At 36.8% G+C, this 21,423-nt stretch overlaps 1 protein-coding gene across 1 annotated transcript; it reads left to right on the forward strand.

Annotated features, from left to right (window-relative positions):
- The first annotated feature begins 110 nt into the window (after positions 1-110).
- On the forward strand, positions 111-21,376 carry LOC105442116 (chloride transport protein 6-like). The gene is made up of 22 exons (XM_030979137.1): positions 111-273; positions 1,920-1,982; positions 2,654-2,785; positions 3,634-3,700; positions 4,673-4,779; positions 5,276-5,402; positions 6,022-6,148; positions 6,644-6,690; positions 7,717-7,802; positions 9,005-9,118; positions 9,896-10,056; positions 11,183-11,276; positions 12,447-12,579; positions 14,164-14,317; positions 14,916-15,075; positions 16,314-16,420; positions 17,326-17,512; positions 17,988-18,127; positions 18,358-18,523; positions 18,736-18,843; positions 20,135-20,260; positions 20,950-21,376. Exons 1-22 carry the CDS (start codon positions 190-192, stop codon positions 21,049-21,051), a joined length of 2,592 nt encoding a protein of 863 aa, XP_030834997.1. The 5' UTR covers positions 111-189; the 3' UTR covers positions 21,052-21,376.
- The last annotated feature ends 47 nt before the right edge of the window (positions 21,377-21,423 follow it).

Here is a 21,423-nt window from a genome sequence, read left to right on the forward strand (position 1 = left end):
TGTGAAAGGTCTCCGCCCACATTTAGCTGATCCATTGAATACGCAACACGTTCGCAAGCTTAAGCTGCGCCGACGAGAAGTTCAAATTTAGAAGTAGAAACAGCGAACAATTGAACTTTGGTGTTTTGGTGTGATCGCCTCGACTAAAAAGGCGAGAAAACTCAGAAAACATTAAGAAAACTTCATGAAATGTCTCGTAGACCTCATAATTGTTGCCTGACATCGTGTTTTAGATGTTGCCAAAAACCAAGAAGAATAGGAGATGAAGAACTAGTAAGTTACATTATTTGTATCTTGAAATTCATTTTAGATCAGGTCCCACAAGTGGCTTTTTTTGTTGTAGTACAGTATGTTGTTTTTCTCTTCAAATTAAATTGCTACTAATATTAGTAGTTAAGTGTTTTTCTTTATTTTGTTTGAAAAGAATAACAATTCATTTACTAAGCATGGCTTTGAGCTCAATGTGTTTGTGTTGTTTCCTCTGAGGAGGAGAGGAGAAGCTAGGACGGAGCGAGAAAAAAGAAGGAGAATAAGATTAAGATTAAGAACTTGAGGTTACAGGTTGAGCCACTCCAGCAAAGCATACTAGAGAGTCAATGATAATGCGTATTGACCTCTAGCACTGCATGCTTGCTGTGAGGCGGGTAATATTATACCTATACACAAATATACACACCACACAATTTTGCATAGACTGTGACACAATCATGTCAATGCAGCTGTAAGCAAAGTTTGACACTAGACTTACAATTTTAATTTTTAAATTATTCTATTTAACATCAGTATGTTAAAAAAAAAATGTATTTTACTGCTATTTAGGTTTCATCAATTGTCACTAAAGTACCGATTTTTAGTGAAATCAGTTGAGTTTTGTACAGTGGTGTTTGAAATGTTGAGAATCAAAAGCACAGCTTTTACTACACAGCCAGGATAGTGATGCTCCTATGTGTGGGTTGAGCTTTTGTGTGAGTTTTGTTTTGAGTTTTGAGGAGGAGGAGGAGAAAGAGAAGGAGGAAAAGAAATAGGTCTAATTGTTAAAATTAAATCACTCGTCCGTGAAAGTTAACAGTATGATTTTACCATTTCACTTCTGCTCTGAGCTTTCCAAATTCAAATCAAGTCTTACAGAGTGTCAATTTGTAATTGTAGTGAGATTTTTACTTGCACTATTCATCTAGGCCCTTGACAAGCACTTGTACGATAATACGCCAACGGCGGTCTGTACTTAACCAGAAAAAGAAGAAGAAGAAGAAATCTCAGAGAAAAATAAAAGTTCTCTTTTTTCTTTAAAATTAAATGTGAAAATATCAAATTCAAAAACTGTCTCGTCTCTCAAGCAAATTAAAGGTAATACAAAGTTTTGGGAAATTTTGAAAATTGGGTGGATAGTGAATCTTTACAATTTTGATATATTTGGATGCCCCTGTGGATGTATTATAAGCACTAAAAAAAATAGCCCCTAAAACACTTCTGTTTTCGAGAAAAATCGAATACAAAAATCTACCGGTGCTCCCGGTAAATTTTGATAAATTTCAAATAGCGCCTATCGCCGTACAATGGTAGCTGCGACCATGAAAATCTCAGAATATGTAGTTGTGTTATATAATGGGAATAGCTAATTGGTTGATTTTAGTCAAGAAAATTTTGTTTCATAGCTAAATTAATATCTTGACCTTGAGAGGGAGCTATACAACATAAGAAGTTTATTATTTACAATTTCATAGACTCTATTTCAACCACGACAACGATCAATGAATATTCTAGGAACGCATACGCTTCCAAGATGTTAATTTGAACCAAATTCATGACCCCATACCAAAACTTTGTAATACCTGTAACATCTTATAATGAAAGTTGAAACTAAGCAGTATCTTAGTTTCCATTTATATATTTCTTTCTGTCCATTTATTTTTATCTAGGAATCTGTAGCATCCAGCCAACATGGACATCACCATCTGCATTTACCCACAAAAGACTATGATGTAAGAATGCTGTGCTGTAAATGCTGTCAATGTAATTAAATTGAGAGTAATATTTTCAGTATTGATTTCTTTACACTCACAAGAAAATACCTTTATAAATTGCTCCATGTAAGCATTTAACATTCTCTACCACAAAGTACAACATTTATGTATATTATGTTGGGTTCCTGTAAATCTTGATTTGAAGAATACTGTTTTTTTTTATCTCGAATTTTTTTTATCAGCTGGTGTTAATTGAGATTTATATTGTAATAATTTTCACTCCCCCCCCCCAAAAAAAAAAATGGTAGATTAGAACCAAAGAAAATTAATGAAACTGAAACATTATCAACATTAATTAGGGATTAAAAGTAATTTAAGTTTTAGACCCACTGACCACTACCTAATTTCCATGATATTGATAGATGTTTTACAAATATCATAATTCTTGAGCTATATCCTTGGTGGCTGGTGCTTGAAAATGTCATGTTATCCTTTGCCAGCCATGTACTCTGATCTCTTACATATTGCACACGTATTGATAAATAGCTATTTGTAATACTTATTATCATTATTATTATTATTACTCTTAATTATCATTGTTATTATTATTATTATTAGATCTATTGGTATTACTTTTGCTATTGCTAATTACTATTACTATTGCTATTGCTATTGCAATGTCCCTATAGAGTCTCGACTATGATACGTGCTATAGTCAAATCCATACTGATATGTTGGAGGCTAAGACGTCTTGGGCGAGTCAACATCTTGAAGTCTTCCGATGGATCATGACGGCTGCCATTGGCATCTTGACAGGATTGGTGAGCTCATAAGATTTCATTTAATGTCATTTATTTATTTCACTCTCTTTTAAAAAACATCAAAAGAATATACATGTTTATTCATTATCAACATAAGATAAAAGGAAGTGGGAAATCATGAAAGCGAGAATGATCCCCAAACAAATTCTTGGCATAAACAAGATACAAACTTACTTTATATAAAAAAAACATTGTACATGTACATTCACAACAACAGAGGACAGAGGAAAGATAAAGATAGCATAAGGTAAGGACAGTTACAGGAAGATATTAAGAGGGAGAAGATAAGAAGAAGGAAGTTACAACTTGAATTTTCTATTCTACATAATAAATGACGATTTCATTTTGTTCCGCTTAAATAACCCTTACACATATATTTGAAGTATTTCCATGTAATCGCACTGTTTTATGTCATTTGGCAAACTATTCCAAATAAATGGGCCTCACTTCAAGTCTTCTCTTCCTTCCCTTTTCCCTTTTTCTTCTTTGTTCCATTTTTCTTCTCTCATTTCTTCTTTCACCCATTGAATACATTAGGTGAAGAGATAAGATAATTACGGTATCTGATTTCACTGATATGGATGCCGAAGACTGGAAGGTTTGGAGAGGAATGAAACGTCCAACCCAACAGTTTTGGAAAAATATACATTATAAAACGATGAGAATGAACCCTTTAAACTGAATACTGCAATTCAATATAATATACCAATTAATAAAGACCCATAGAGATGTATTGAACCTTGCTTACTATACCATGAAAACCATTGTGGCTTAATGTGCTTAACATTTCTATAATCTTGTGTAAACAATTTTATCTAACTTTTCTGGTCTGTTTTTTGCATCTCTAGGTAGCTGTATTTATCAACTACTTTGTCGGATTGCTGAGCAACTTGAAACTGGGAACAGTTGATAATTGTATCCTTCTTTAAAGAAATAGACTTGAACCAACACAACCAAAATATGATGATATCTTCAATTGCATGAAACTAGTAAACTGCTCACATTTCTGATTATAACTGGGATGCTACTTAAAAACAAAGACTTGCCTTAAGATTAGTTTTATGGCAGTGATTTATCTTGATTGAAGCTTAAAGTTTCAGGCTATATGGTAACCCTTAATATTGGAGATGATTAAATTAAATTTTCACAGAATATAACAAAACCTAATGTTAATGGTCAACACCACACAATCATGAGTGTTATCTACTAAATAATTTGGTAGAAAGCTGAGCATCAAGCTTGTCGTCCTGACATCGGTGCATTAAAGGAAACCAAAACCTTCATACTAAGTTACTTTTATTGTAAAGTTTAAGATATTTGAAAAATATCAGTGAAAATTTGAACAAAATCGGGCAAGGAATAAGGAAGTAAGAGCTTTTTTAAATTACTATTCACTAGAGGGCGGTATTCAATTTGATGACATCATCTGTGAACAACTCTCCATGCCTTTTGTACATCAAATTTCATGTTTTTCCTTCTTTCTTGTGTTTGAGATAATGTACTCCCCTGAAAGCAAGATATAGAATGCAAAATGATATTCTACTTCACATGTTATGAAGTCGGATCAAGAACACAAATAAATATGAAGAAAACAAAAAAATTGTGAAAATTTATGTACAAAAGGCATGGAGAGTTGTTCACAGATGATGTCATCAAATTGAATACCGCCCTCTAGTGACTAGTAATTTAAAAAAGCTCTTACTTCCTTATTCCTTGCCCGATTTTGTTCAAATTTTCACTGATATTTTTCAAATATCTTAAACTTTACAATAAAAGTAACTTAGTATAAAGGTTTTGGTTTCCTTTAAGCGCTATATAAATCCAGATTATCTTTTAATGATTTTATTTGACAAATGTTTATACAATCTTGACTCAATGACTGCTCAGACTTGGGTGATTGTTCCAAGTACAGCTGCCTTGGTGTCCCTCTCATGATCCTTCTAGCTTTCAACATGACCTTTGTTCTCATAGCGAGCCTGTTGGTGGCACTCGAGGTAAGTTCTATTTTCCATATATTAAGCCACGTTCCGATATGCCGCGACAAACTTCCTCAAAAAGTCACGGCAGCAAAACATAATGGCCTCACACTGTGAGTACTCTTTAAGCCATCTTGCCTAGGTCTTTGGTCATCTAATGAATCTGCCATACTCATTCCGAAAAAGGAAATGATAATACATTAATGATAGCAGCTCCAAAGTTGTGGAACAAACTCCTCCAAATGATTGTGAGACTGATACTGTAGATTGCTTTAAGAAAAGACTGAAAGCACACCCAATTACTAGAGCTATAGTTTATGCTTGTGAGCTTCAGTATTTTTTGTCACTTACATGTATAGGGTTATTTTAAATTTGTTGAGCATTATTGTTATAGATATCTTTATTTTCATTAAAAGTTTTCATCATCATTATCATCATCAATAATTGCAATAATTAATCTTTATTTTCATTTGAGTTATAATCATCATCAATGTTATTATTGTTGTCATTTTAGCCAATCGCTGGTGGATCTGGTATACCCGAGATCAAGTGTTATCTGAATGGTGTCAAGGTGCCACATGTAGTCCGACTGAAGACACTGGTGTCCAAGGCTGTAGGGGTACTCTTTAGTGTGGCAGGAGGTGAGCTCAATTAAGGTTGAAATCAGGACTGGTAACCATGCCAACACCAGGTTAAAGCTTAGATATTATAGGAACTAATGCTGTTAATATTTTTAGCATGTTGAGAATAATGAAATGAAATCTCATTTATGTCTCTGTTAACAGTGATTAAAACTAATCTTTATCATCATTATAAAGGATTTATCTCTCTATTTTCTGTCAGGTTTCTTTGTGGAAAAGAATGGCAGATGAATGATTCACAGTGTTTCATTGATGTCTTTTTGTTCATTATTACTGTAATGGAAATCCATCTAAATCATCATGAAGAATTATTGTAGAGGTCGTTGTTGAGTGGATATGTCACCGGACTGTGGATCACAAGGTCCACAGTTTGAGTCCCGCTGCGGCACCAATATCCTTTGGCAAGACATTAATCTACATTTGCCACACTCAACACAGGTGAGGTAAATGGGTAGCAGGTAAGATTATTCCTCGGAATGCACTGTGTGCTGATAACGGCTGCAGGAGCTAAATACCAGGGTAATAATTTCTGAAGCTCTTTGAAATAGTGACCTTATTTAATGTGATATATGCGCTATACAAAAACCAAATATTATGATTATTGTCCTTTTTCTCTCAGGTATATTTGTTGGAAAAGAAGGGCCGATGATTCACAGTGGTGCGATTGTTGGAGCAGGTATCCCACAATTCCAAAGCATCACATTCCGCAAGTTCAACTTCAACTTTCCATATTTTAGAACTGATAGGTAAGCCTTGGGTTATATGTTTAAATATGAACATAAATATACTTAATTGCACTTTAAATTGTTGTAATGATGCTGAAAAAGTTATTTAGAAGTTGTCTTTCATATCTGAATAATAATTGTGATTTGTATAATGCGTGACAGAATGAACAATCAACCATTTCTCTCAGTGCATTTTTAAGAAACTAAATGTATGTACTTTTACTAAACAATTATGTATATAAGTTTTCAGAGATAAAAAAGAGCATAAAATGATGTAGTAATAATATTTCGTTTTTGTGTTAGGTAAATTGTTTTAATTCATTTATTTATGACATAATCAGGGCTTGAAAACAAATCACTGGTTTCTTGCATGTATGGTACATGTTTCTACAATACCAAATAGAATAAATAATAGAATAAATAAAGTTCTGTGTTCTGAAATGATTCAGTGCAACATTTTTCTGATCAAGTCACATTATTTTTACTGTGATCTGTCCAACCATTTTTTTCCATCAGAGATAAAAGAGACTTTGTTTCAGGCGGAGCAGCAGCAGGGGTAGCAGGTTAGTTAATGAATCATCATTGTGTCATTAACCATATGCAAATGAAGATCATGCTATAGACATTTACCGCATAAAAGAAACAGTAAATTCCTAACAGATGGGTATACGAAGATCTTTTTGTGTTAGTATCCATTTAATATTGATCGAAACCATACACAAGTCGGGTTTCCAGGGTCCCGTCTTACAAAGAGTTGATATCAATCGCAACTATGTAAAATCATAGGAGACTGCAAACTTGCGATTAATTGGAGGACTTGCGATTGATTTGGATCAATGGTAACTCTTTATAAAACAGGGTCCAGGACACACCAAAAAAGATTCTACACTACTCCACAAAGTGTAGTACTCTTTGTTACAGAATCAATTCATGGAATTTCATGAAGGAAATGCATATGCAAGATATCTTAGCATATGGGATCATGATAAAAGTTTGCTGCTAAATTATTTATGAATGATTCTTGCATCAATCTTGCTAAAGGTCGCCATTTGTTATGTATGACAAAACATTGAGGTCCCCAGCTGTCAGGCATGATGGGACAAGCATTCCACATTTTCTGGTTTGGCTCAGTAATTTAAAGCCTGTCTGTACTAGTTTGGCTAGGAGGTTACTGACAGGTGGCTATCTCATCAACTCAGCTCTCAATTAACATAAGAAAAAGAGGATCATGGAGGACCTGGTCACTGATTAGACATTGCTTTCTATATAGAGGAAGCAAGCAGCTACAAGTAGTACAGTGGGGCTTTAAATCAGAGTCCCCAAAACATCTACCAGATGCATTGAAAGTTAAAGAGCAAAATATATCTGCACGCATTGTGTCCAATTTTGTTATATGACCACATTGCATCTGACGTCCGAAATTTCAACAAGCAAGAACAGCCTTAAAATCCTTAAATTCAAGCCCATGTATAATGTTTTGAGAGACATTGCGTTTTATTAGAACAATGTAGCTTTTAAAGAAACACATTATTGTTGCCAATTTGAAGTACAATCTGCAATCAATTTAGTCCAATGTACTTTTATTTCAGCTGCCTTTGGGTCACCTATAGGGGGCGTTCTGTTCAGCTTGGAAGAAGGTTCATCGTTTTGGAACCAAGCGTTGACTTGGAGAACAGTAAGTCAAGCTTCCGATATCCTTACGTACCTAACATTTTCCCATCTTTGGTCCACCGACGGAACAAACTAGACTACCTGCACTGTTAGCCTTGTTGCATACATCGGTTCATGCAAATGCATACATGCCAACATTTGAAAATCAGAAATCTGTACAAATTATGCTATTTTCAAAAAAAAGAGGAACAATCCTAACTCTCCTATTCAATACTACAGACAAATTTGTACAGGAAGAGGAACACCTGCATTAAAATGATAATTATCTTCTCCCAAAAAGAGGAATGTTCCTCTTTAATCAGTTGGCATGTATGCAAATATTACCCCAAACAATGTGGCACTTGTAGATTTTGTTCAGTGGCATAATAATGAGTTAAAGGGGACTAATTACACCAAAGGTTATCTATAATAATGAATAGAAGACATAAAATTCACCACTCCCCCTGCTAATAATTTCCTATGACAGCTTGGACAGATGTTAAAGGTAATACAAAGTTTTGGGAAATTTTGAAAATTGGGTGGATAGTGATTCTTTACAATTTTGATATATTTGGATGTCCCTGTGGATGTATTATAAGCAATAGAAATTTTAGCCACTAAAACACTTCTGCTTTCGAGAAATATTGAATATAAAAATTTACCGGTGCTCCCAGTAAATCTTGATAAATTTCAAATAGCGCCTAGGGCCGCACAATTATAGCTGCGACCATGAAAATCTCAGAATGTGTAGTTGTGGTATATATTTTCCAAATGGGAATAGCTAGTCGGTCGATTTTAGTCAAGAAACACTGTTTTATAGCTTAATTAATATCTTGACCTTGAGAGGGAGCTATACGACATAAATAGTTTATTATTTACAATTTCATAACTTTAGACCCGATTTCAATCACGACAACGATCACTGATGGTGGTAGGATCGCATATGCTTCCAATATGTTCATTGGAACCAAATTCATGACCCCGTACCGAAACTTGTGTTACCTTTAACGCTGTGTGTTACAATCCATAAATGACATTTGCACTGATTAGTCTACTCTGCAGTTTTGTGCAAAGTACACCATTCAAGAAACCTAGTCGTTTTAGGAGAAAAAGGAGGGTGATGCAAAAGGTCAATAATTATATTGTTTTCTATTCTGAGTTCATTTTTAAAAATCATGAATCGATCTGCAAATATTCCTTTTCATGCCTTTGTATTTCTCTCCCAAGTTTTTCTGTGCGATGTGTGCCACTTTTGCTCTCAATTTCCTCATGTCTGGAATCAACCTCGGGGAGTGGGGCGGACTCAGCCAGCCGGGACTTATCGACTTTGGATTATTCAAGGTGAGAGATGACTGGTACAGTTAAACCTGCTTTAGCAACCACCTGTATAGAAAGAATATCTATCTATCTATCTATCAGGCTTTAATTCATCCAGACATTGGACAAAGCCCTCCTCATAACATTTCCATTTTCTTCTGTCTCTAGCTATCCTAGTCCAAGTGACCGTTCCCATCTCTCCATCTTCTCTTCTGCCTTCCTCTTCTTCTCTTTCCCATCCTTGGTTGCCATTCTGTCAAACGATTTGTCCATCTATTGTCCTGAAGTCTTGCATTGTAGACTACCTGTCTACAAAGACCACATTTTTTGTTTCCCTTGAAAATAGTTTCTCATTGAAACATGTACTAAAGGACCCTGTAAATAAAGACCACCTCCTTTGAGATCAACTTGTTATGTGATTATTAACTTTTCACACTCATAGCTTTTTAGAATTACTAAAGATCTAAATGAAAGACGGAACTTTAATTTGCCTCCTCATCTGGCGGAAGTTATTTCTTTTCTTTCACAGTGATATACATGTGTTGATAAATCCAGTGACTGTTTTAATAATGAATTACAGTCAAACCTGCTTAGTGACCACCTGTCTACAAAGACCACAGTTTTTGTTTCCCTTGAAAATGCATTGAAACATGTACGGTACTGAAGGAACCTGTCTGCCAAGACCAGCTTTTTGTGTTTTCCTTGTGCAGTTGCTATAGACAGGTTTGACTGTATATAATTTATATAAATCGCTGAGAAATTTAAAAATGTAACACTAATATCCTTATCAATATTCTTCAGTGTGGTTCAGGGAAATGCAATTTGTGGACGGCATTTGATTTGCTCATCTTCATCGCTATGGGCTTTGTTGGCGGGCTGTTGGGGGCGCTCTTCAACGCCATCAATACCTTCATCACGGTGTGTCGTCTGCAGAATCCAATTATGAGACGTAAAGTTGCTAGGTGAGTGTACACAAATATTCTATTTGGAGCTATGTATAGACTGTAGAATCAATCGGTTAGAATATTCATCAATGATATACAGTGTTTTCCAAACTCCAAAAAGAAAATAAAGACTGTTATCTTATAGGTGATTATATTGCTTTCAGTAAACAAATTATTTCTATAAAAATCAGCAATTATGAGACGTAAAGTTGCTAGGTGAGCAAACAAAAATATTCTAATTGGAGCTATGTATAGACAGCCTAATCAATCGATTGGAATGACATCTATACAGTGGTATCCAAACTCCAAAAAGAAAATAAAGACTGTTATCTCATTTGGAATTTTATTGGTTTCAGTAAAAAAAAAAATTCTATAAAATCAGCAATTATGAGACGTAAAGTTGCTAGGTGAGTGTACAAAAATATTCTAATCGGAGCTACATGTATCTATATATATGTATAGACCGCCTAATCAGTCGGTTGGAATATTCATCAATGATATCTTTACAGTGTTATCCAAACTCCAAAAAGAAAATAGAGACTGTTATCTTATGGGCGATTATATTGCTTTCAGTAAAAAAAAATCTTTCTATAAAATCAGTAATAATCCTTTGCATGTGTAAACCCTCAAACCTTAGTCACACCGCCAAACTGACTTTAGACCGACTCCAAATTGACTAATTCTTGACCCTAGATGTAATATATAATATTTTTGTTTGGTCTCGCGTCGGTCTTGTTGATGTGACTAGGGTATTACCATGTCGTAGGCAGTTGAGCACTCTAAAAAATGTCATATTTTATGCAATATATAGACATGAAATAATTCTTACACCTCAAGCCAAACAGTGTAGGAACCCCTTTTTGAAGTTGAACTAAATGGGGAATAATCACCACTGAGGACCATACATGGTACAGATTTTTAGTATTCACTAAATTCCATCATTATGTTCACTCTCAGACCTATTTTTAAACCATGAAGGAAATATGTACAGATAGAAAAGCATTATAAATACAGTTATGATCAAATATAATTAGTGCTTTTATTGAGTATTGCCTGTTTCTTTTCTTTTTTTTCTTTTTTACAAATTTCTATATGGTTTTAATTCACAAGTTTTATGAACATTTTATATTCTCCCCTGCAACAGGGTTTTGGAGGCAGTCCTTGTTGCCTTGGTTACAACTCTTGTCGCTTTTCTTGCTGCCATGACGATGGGACAGTGTAAGCTGCTTCCAGCATCGGTAGGTGAATACGGTAGCACAGGGAGATTGTGTTTTTTACGGAGATTTATGAACTCACTTAAATGATAACTGCAATTTTATTCCACTGTATTCGTTGTTTTTATTTATTATGAGAAAAACGAAAGGAAAGAAGAACCGAAACAGAGCATGGACAGATATGAAAGATATAGAAAGAGAGAGGGAGGGGGTGGAGAAGGAGAAAGAGGGAGAAAAGGAGGGAGGGAGAGACAGAGAGAGGCACACACAGACAGACAAAATGGATATTGAATGGGGAGACTACTTTTCATGCTAATGATCTGAATGCCAGTGGTAGATGGACAAGAAAGTTTCTGTCAATTTCTAAAAAAAATAATTTCCAACTGAAATTTTAGAAGGTTTAAATATGAAAGATGGTTTAAATCATGGAATTGAATTTTTAATAAGCCTGTACATGCATATATAGCGGCCATTCATTAGACATGAATATTTATGTTGGTGTGAAACTTGGGTAAAAATATATGTCCTTCGGGGATTCAGACCTGGGTTTATACACGATGAAAGCACTATATATGGCAACAACTTTTGAGAATTAACTCGGGCAATTTCAATGCCTCATAGAATATCCCATGCTCGAATGAGGTACATGTATGTCACCTTCACGTTCGCACTTTTTGATGGATGATCCGAAATGACAGTTCTTTTCAGAACTTTTACTGAAAGAATACCTAAACAGTTCACTTCAGGGCTACCCTTACATGGTGCGTTCGCAAACTCTTATACACTCTGGTGCACGATGCTATTGAAATTCCCTAGGTTTATATCTTTTAAAGCTTATCTGCCATAGTTTATAGGAGGGATTAGACTGCCCTGCAAGGTCACTGGACAGGTGGTTATCTCATCAACTCAGCTCTCAGTTAACATAAGAAAAAGAGGATTATGAGGGACCAATGGACACCGATTAGTCATTGTTTGTTATATAGAGGGCGCAAGTAGCTACAAGTAGTGCAGTGGGCCTTTAAATTCTTTGTGATTATAACGTAAATAAGAAGAAAAAAATTGGAGGGGGGGGGGGGTTGGAGTTGTAGAAGGAGTCATTTAGATATGGCAGATAGTTTGTGGATATTGGAAGTGAATATTGTCACTTTTTTTTCTTTTCATTTCGTTTTTCTCTTGTTTTTTTTCTGAATCTAGAATTCGACATCACCTGCTGAGATCGGCTCCTCTGTGAGGACTTATTTCTGCCCTGAAGGTTATTACAATGACATGGCCACCCTCTTCTTCAACCCCCAGGAGGAAGCCATCAAGCAACTCTTCCACCAGGAGGGTACGTCTACATTACGAAAAGCTCTCGTTAAAAATATACCCCACCACTATAACACAGGAACCAATGTAATTCAGGTGGGGTATCACGACCCCCATTTTGTTTCTCTCGTTAAAACTTGGACAGAGCCTTGCAGCTCCGCGTGAGAGATTATTGTATTGGATTGTAGCTGTACTTACATCATCTGATTTAATAGTGAAAACAAACTCTTACTGGGGCTCTGCCTGAAAGGAAATGAGAAGCAGTCTACCTAAAAAAATACCTGTCGTCTATTTGTGCCTTCCTTGCTTCCCATGCACATAGCTACCATGCAAGTCCCCCGTTCAAGAACTGAGCAACATAAGCAGTCCTTCTTTCCCAGGACTGTGAGGAGGTGGAATAACCTGCCATCAGGAACAGGTTGTGCCACATCCGTCAATGCCTGACGGGAGGCCGCAACTAAGTCCTGGAACTTTTTATTTAATTGCACCATGTTAATACCATTGCACCATGCACCTGGCTCTCGTAAGCACACACACACTAATCGGTCTGCAAGAATCCTCAACTGTGAAGGAGGTAGACTTAACCCAAAGAAGAAGAAGAAGAAGACAAAGTAATCAAGTCTCTGTTGTTGCCTCTATCTTCCTTCCTAGGTACTTTTAGCCTTCAGTCCCTTGGGCTGTTCGGCCGTCAGATTGTAAAACGGTCTAACTCGAAATTTTGACTTTTTGAGGTAAATTCACTTTCCGGGTAATGTGAGGGCGCTATTTCCAATGGGGCTATCAAGAAAATCCCATCATGTCTTCTTTTAAAGATAATTTCCGCTATCTTGGTACTTTTTTGTATTTTTCCTTCAGATTTGATGGTAAAACGGTCTATCTCTGAATTAGCCCATTGCCGGTAATATCGTTTGGGGGTAAAACGAGCTACAAGGTTACATAAACCTTTTAACCTTCTGAATTGAGATTTTTTAATCATCGCTGTCAGATGGTAAAATGGTCTATCTTCGAGTTAGTAGTATGGCAATAGTGTTTATGGTCTGTCTAGAAGATAGACCATTTTACCTTTATGATGTGTAGTGGGAGTGTATTCATGTGCTGTGGTTAAACAGTCTATCTGCACAAAAATCTCATTTATGTTATGATTAAAACCCCAAATAAGCACAAAATTCTTCAGTTATCAGTGTTTAATATGCTTCTTCTTGTCCCATTGCTAAAAATGGATTATACCCATCTCCTAAAAAAGCTGAAACCTCTAAACTTCAAAGTCATTTTTCTCAGAACTGCGATTTTCGAGTTAGAGCGTTTTACCATCTAACGGCCGTGTTCTTCATGTATTTCTTCTTCCTATGCTGTTTGACGTACAATCGGCCTTTCCCTGTGGTCTACCGTAGTTGTACCTTGCTGTATAAAAGTAACCAAATCTCTTTCTTCTCTCCATTTTCCTTCCTAGGTACTTTTAGCCTTCAGTCCCTCGGGCTGTTCTTCATGTATTTCTTCTTCCTATGCTGTTTGACGTACAATCGGCCTTTCCCTGTGGTCTATCGTAGTTGTACCTTGCTGTATAAAAGTAACCAAATCTCTTTCTTCTCTCCATCTTCCTTCCTAGGTACTTTTAGCCTTCAGTCCCTCGGGCTGTTCTTCATGTATTTCTTCTTCCTGTCCTGTTGGACGTACGGATCAGCAGTACCCAGTGGACTATTTGTACCTTGCTTGCTGTGCGGAGCTGCCTATGGGCGCTTTGTAGGAAATGCATTGAAAAGGTAACTCACTTGAAACTTAACTGAACAACACTAGGGTCAGAGTAACGCTAGCTAGAGGCTTCTTGGAGAGCTTGAAAAAACTTGACTCTATCGAATCATGTCAATGGTCTTGATTCTCCTATAATTTAGAACATACCATGTCCCCATTTTAATAGTATACCTAGCTCCAGAGAGACAACTGCACATAAGTGCCTTGTCTAAGAAAAAATACAAACTCCGGGCAACGGTTGAGATAATGGAGAACTGAAGTTTAATTTCCCTAGAAATAATGACAATATATCTTTTTGAAAATAGTGGATGAAGTGAGAAGGATAAAAAGAAAGAAAGAAAGTTGCATTGTAGACAGAAAGATAATATGGCACTATTCTTGGCAAAGAGAACATATTCTATTTCAGGCATCTCATGACTAAGATTTTCACTCTAAATTGGTGATGAACAGTTCTTCTAAGCTGAACAGAACGCCTCCTATAGGTGACCCAAAGGCAGCTGAAAGAAAAGTACATTGGTGTTTTAACCCTCCTTTCAGGACAGGGATCTTTTTGGACTATTACAGACTGTTCTTCAAATCGGCAACAATAATGTGTTTCTTCCGTTGCAGTTACTTATCCTACACAAGGATCTACTCGGGAACCTTTGCACTGGTTGGGTCTGCGGCTTTCCTCGGGGGTGTGGTTCGTATGACGATCAGCCTAACGGTCATCATGATTGAGTCTACCAATGAGATCAGCTATGGTCTTCCAATCATGGTCACACTCATGGTGAGAATTAATGCTATGGTCAGGTTGTTGTCTGTCTATTGGTGCTTATAATAGCTGAAGCGCAAGGCCTGTCCTCATCAGCTCCAGTTTAATTTGCCAAATAACCTGCTATTTTAACTTTCCCGATCGCAAATTAATAAGTTAATTAGCGTCAGTCCGCAGTTGCAATTAGCGGGATATATGGTCGAGAAAATATCCCGAGAAATATAAGTCTTGTTTCCAGAATAGCGGGATATTTTGGAAAAAGCAGGCTAATTGGCGCCTATCCGAGCTAGTTTGTGGTGAGCGTATCAGTCTGGTGAAGACGCAATTTTTAGCTTCAGGATAATATCCCGAGTCTGAGAATAGTAGGTTATTTGGCAAACTTGAGCTGATGAGGACAGGCCTATGCAGCATTTGAAGTTTATCAAGATTAAGCATGCAGATGTTAGGGAGAAAGTGTAGTTCTGGTGTTTAAAAAAAAAAAAAAAATTGAGCTTTCTAATTCTTTGAATATCAGTTTAGAATATTGTAGTAGAAATGTCCCCATGAAGGAGATTGTTGTTCAAATGCACTCATAACCATAACATAACAAGAAATAGAAATTAGACCAAACTCTCCATCATGCCACATTTTTGAGTGCAGTGCATTTTGATTTCTTTTCATTAATTGAACATATTTCCAAAACCTTATTATACTACATGAGCAAGCAGCTTTCCCAATAGACCAGTTCACAGTAAGCACATGTCCCAAATGACCCCGAATATCCATAGATCTTCAAAACATGAAGAGGTCCTACTTTGTACATTTTGAAATAATCACTCCTACAGCGATGGAGGTGCTACATAAATAGCCTTTGTTTCCCCTTTTCAATGAATGCTTCCACTTGTGTATCATGGAGTGCACTGCTTGTGCATATATGCATAATGATTACATAACTTTCATGAGCAGGTATCCAGAATTTTGTCCCCGTGTATTTCAAAAATTGGTCTGCAGTGACCTTTATCTGCTCAGCATGCCCAGACTGCAACCGTGAACTGGCTTATTGCTTCCAGACATTTTCACAACAATCATATAATAACAGAACCTATCTTTATCTTTGAGGAGAAAGGCATCAGGATATACAAGATAATTCAATTAATGGATTCAATTTAAGCGCTTTGAAACTTTGTATTAAGCGCTATATAAATTTGATATATTGTTATTATTATTATAATGGATAAAATTAACTTGTTCCATCTTTTTCATTGTTTTATCAGGTTGCCAAGTGGTCAGGGGATCTCTTCAACCAAGGTCTCTATGACATCCATATCAAGCTCAGAGGGGTGCCACTCCTAGAATGGGAGACCAACAGAAAAATTGAAAGGTAATTCAGCTTTTTAAATACAATCTCATTATCGGAAATGTGCACCCCTATCTAAACATTTTTTTAGAGAGAAAACAGTTGTTAAAAGGAATGCTCTAACTCCTAAGAAGAAAACAGCATTCAGATGGAAAAGCAATGAATTGAAAATGTTTTTTTCAATAATAATTATAACCAAATGTCAGTACATTGATTTCTGATTACCAGTAGATATTATACCCCTGACAGTTTGACTGAAGCTTTTTCTCTCTCTTCATCTCTCTCTCTCTCTTTCTTTTCCTCTCTGTCCCTCTCTTTGTCCACACCTGGGTCATGTATTGCAAATGTAGGTAATAAATGTCCTGCCAAAGGTCGTACATGACACATGTGCCCCGCGATACAAACCCCAAACCTCCAAATCCACTATTCTAGTGACTCATGATAGCTGCCAACCATTCCTATCAGTTTGGGGAAATGATTCCATTTTTTGGTCCTCAAGCTACTGACTGTTTTGAACCCTTGATTCCTCTCTTTTTCTGAAATATTCTTTGTGAAAAGTAAACAAAATAGACTGTATATACCCCTAAATTTTGCCTTCAGAGAAATTCTTAACTTTTGCTCAGTGTGAAAGGTTGGCAGGTATGATTTACTAGACCTCAACACTTCCACTACCATGTTTTATGATAATTTTTTTACCATAGACTTCGCGCCCATGATGTCATGGAGCCAGACTTGGTCTACGTTTCTCTCTCTCTCTCTCTCTCTCTCTCTCTGTGTCAACACCTGGGTCATGTTTGGCAAATATAGATAAACGTCCTGCCAAAGAGCGTTCCTGTGCCCTGCAGTACTTAAATCCACTATTCTGGTGCCTTATCCACTAGATCTCAACACTTCCACTACCATGTTTTATGATAATTTTTTTTCCATAGACTTCGCGCCCATGATGTCATGGAGCCTGACCTGGTCTACATCTACCCCCACACCCGCGTCCACTCACTGATCAATATCCTACGAACCACCACCCATCATGCCTTCCCTGTCGTCACGGAAACAGCACCCAGGCTAAAGGTCAAGAGGTCAGCTGATGCAGTGACGAGCAGGAACATGATGTTCAAGGTACGTTATGCATGTTCGATCCTCTTTGCTCTGCCAATTTCGTTCTGTGATATTTGGAAAAAGGCATAAGATTGCAATAGGTATTTGAGATTGAAATAGAAATTAAATGTTTTTTTTAAATGAATTTTAAGTTTCCAATTAAATTGACCAAGTTTGTATTATTTCTTGAGTAAGTTAATATTCCTGATTTTAGACACTGCATGCTGGAAAATGTGTGGGATTTATATATTTATGGATTTATATGCAGGCTGGGTCCTTTTGCTCTACCAACTTTGTTTTTTGATGTTTAGAAAAAGGCATATGATTGCAATAGGTATTTGAGATGAAAATGAAATCAAAGGTTTTTATTAAAATAAATTTTAATTTTCCTAGTTAAATTTACCAAGCTTTGATGTAGTCAGTAGTATGTATTGGATAAAACACCCTTAGATTGATCCTGTGTAATACGTGTCATTGTTGTCACTTTTATTCCCAGAATGCAACTCTGACGAGGGCGGGAGAAAGGAAGCTGAGGGGCCAGTCTGTCCTCATGAGTGGCGTCCCTCAGACCAATGAACTCTCTGTGACCTCTGGAAGACGACGGTTTCACTCAGAATCAGGTGATGCCACTCCTAGGTAGGTATATAGTAGATCATGCAATAGGCCATTTTCTTGATGAAACCAAATTGGTACTATTAGAGTAAAAATCCACTCCAAAAATAAATTACTTTCAATAGAAGCAGAAAATTCAGAAAAACCAATCAAAAAAAGTTTGAGCAAAATCGGATAATTAATAAGAAAATTATGACTCCTGCATTAAGACTACTGGCAATGAATGAATTCATTCTCTGATCTACCTCTACCAGCTCTACCTCTGATCAACCCACTGAGGACTCTAATCCTGGATCTGCTGCTGAGAATGATCAGGTTTTCCAGGATGAATATCGACCTTTGACCTTCCATGGTCTTCTACTCCGAGACCACTTGGTGACCCTCCTGCAGCATGGGGCGTGCTATCCTGAAAATGTCTCTGTAAGTATATTTTTTAATGTTATTTTAGTTTTAGATGTTACCGAGAAATTTCATGGTCTAGCGGATCACCAGACTGTGGATCACATGGTTTATTGTGATTAAGTTAAAACCCAGGATTAGTCGTTCATTAACGCATTCGCACATGTATTCCATCATGGATAGTTTCGTTCCTAATTTGATATGTATTTATTATCTTTCTTTTTGTTTCACAGAGTTCATGCCAGCCTCACGTTACCTATGAAGATATGGTAGCCAGGTACCCAAGATATTTAGACATCTACGACATTGATGTCACTAACATCAATGCAAACAAGATAGTGGTAAGTACAGTTTATTGCCATTTGGTCTACAACCAGTTTGGGAGTGTCGTGGTCAAGTGGTTCAAGGCGCTTGACTGGAGATGCGAAGGTCGAGGGTTCGAATCCCGACACTGCACTAATATCCTTTGGCAAGATATTTACCTGCACTTGCTACTCTCCACCCAGGTGTTAAATGGGTACCCGGTAGGATTCGAAAGTTCATGTGGTTGGACGAGCAAGTGTGCGCTTGTAAAATGGCGACTGGCTGGAATGCTCCCCAGGGAGTGGAAAATGTGCATACATTGTGTGCGGGTAAGCCTGAATCCGATGACCGGGGTAATAATATATCTGTAAAGCGCTTAGGCACATTGTTGGATCAATGTATTGAGCGCTATATAAACACGGAATATTATTATTATTATTACTATCCACATGGTATCATAATCATTTGATCTAATTTCCATTTGGTCTAATCCCCCATTAGTCTCCTACCCATTTGGTCTATTGTCCATTTAGCCAAATAACCAGTCAGTCTATTCACCAGACAATCTAATTCCCAGTTTGTCTAATGCCCATTTCATCTACCATCCATAAGGTCTACCAATCATTTGATGATGATTATGTGATTATTGGACCATTTAGAATTTCAGATAGCAGACGAACTGTTTGATGTAGATCAAGAAGAGGGATTTAAAGCCCCACTGCACTACTTATAGCTACTTGTGCCCTCTATATAGCAAACAATGCCTTATCAGTGACAATTGGTCCCCATGATCCTCTTTTTCTTATGTTAAGTGAGAACTGATTTGATGAGATAACCACCTGTCAGTGACCATGCAGGGTGGTCTAATCCCTTCTGTAAAGTAGTACAGATAGACATTAAAAGGATGAATAATTAGTTTGTACCCTATTGGCTACTCAGGAGATGATTCTTCAATGTAATCCAAGTTTCTACCTGGGTCACTCCTATTTCTACCTGGGTCACTCCTATTTCTACCTGGGTCACTCCTATTTCTACCTGGGTCACTCCTATTTCTACCTGGGTCACTCCTATTTCTACCTGGGTCACTCCTATTTCTACCTGGGTCACTCCTATTTCTACCTGGGTCACTCCTATTTCTACCTGGGTGACTCCTATTTCTACCTGGGTCACTCCTATTTCTACCTGGGTCACTCCTATTTCTACCTGGGTCACTCCTATTTCTACCTGGGTCACTCCTATTTCTACCTGGGTCACTCCTATTTCTACCTGGGTGACTCCTATTTCTACCTGGGTCACTCCTATTTCTACCTGGGTCACTCCTATTTTTAGGATGTCAGCAAGTACATGACGACGTGCCCGTACACCGTTTACCCGGACACACCCGCCCCCAAGGTCTTCAATCTCTTCCGCACCATGGGACTGAGACACCTGCCCGTCGTCAACTGCTTTGGAGAGGTGAGATCAGAAAGAAAGAATAAAGAGGAGGAGGAAGAGGAGGAGGAGGAGTATGGTGTTGATGATGATGATGATGATGATGGTGGTGATGATGATGGTGGTGGTGATGATGAATTTGATAGTGACACTGATTTACCCCCCTTCTTTGTGAGTTTGGTGAGATCAGAAAGAAGTGATCACTATAATGATGAGGAGGAGGAGGAGGCTGGTGGTGGTGATGATGATTATGATGAGGATGAGGATGATGATGATGATGATGATGATGATGATGATGATGATGATGATGATGATGATGAAGATGATGATGGGGGTAAGGATGATGATGGTGATGTTGATGGTGATGATGTTGATGATGATGATGATGATGATGTTGATGATATAGTCATAATGATGGTGATGGTGGTGATGATGATAATTATGTTGACAATGATGATGGTGATGATGATGGTGGTGGTGGTGGTGATGATCTTGATGATGATGATCTTGATGATGATGATTTTGATAATGATGATCTTGATGATGATGTTGATGATGATGATGATTTTGATGTTGGTGATGATGATGATTATGATTTAGATATCGATTAGGATATAATGTTGATGATCTACCCCTTTCTAGTCTATATTTCTAAATTATTTACTTGATTTGCTCTGTCAGCTCAAACGATTTCTGCTATATTTCTGTTTTAGATCTTGGGAATCATCACCAGGCACAATCTTACAGAGGAATTCTTGGAGGAAAAGGAAGAAGAACTTCATCATAGATCAACGAGAAGTCCAGTACTTGAGTAAAGATTGCGTCAACTCCACTTCAATATCTTGCTAAATTTCCTATATCCTTTATAATATTATGTGCCATATAATAGTCTACTTAAAATATAAATGTATAATTGTGTGCTATATATTATTTTCCTACAACAACCTACATGTATTTAAATGAGTGAATTAGATTTAACACACATTTCAATGGGATATCAGTGAACTTGTATTTATGACGGTTTCATGAAACGATGCCCTGAACTCATTTTAGAGGAAGAAGTGAAAGACGAATATGTAATTAAATAATCCCTGCATGAAATGACCCATTACTTTACACATATTCATTGGGTACATGTTAATGATACACTGTAACATTGAAATTATCATTGAATTATAGAAGAAATT

The sequence above is a fragment of the Strongylocentrotus purpuratus genome, unplaced genomic scaffold (assembly GCF_000002235.5).
Source record: "Strongylocentrotus purpuratus isolate Spur 01 unplaced genomic scaffold, Spur_5.0 spur5_contig_816, whole genome shotgun sequence".
NCBI classification, from domain to species: Eukaryota; Metazoa; Echinodermata; class Echinoidea; order Camarodonta; family Strongylocentrotidae; genus Strongylocentrotus; species Strongylocentrotus purpuratus.

Coding starts and splice junctions, on each gene's coding strand:
- LOC105442116 (XM_030979137.1), top strand. CDS start 190: ATGTCTCGTAGACCTCATAATTGTTGCCTGACATCGTGTTTTAGATGT. Junction 4,780..5,275: donor GCCTGTTGGTGGCACTCGAG/GTAAGTTCTATT, acceptor TTGTCATTTTAG/CCAATCGCTGGTGGATCTGG. Junction 14,318..14,915: donor GTAGGAAATGCATTGAAAAG/GTAACTCACTTG, acceptor CTTCCGTTGCAG/TTACTTATCCTACACAAGGA.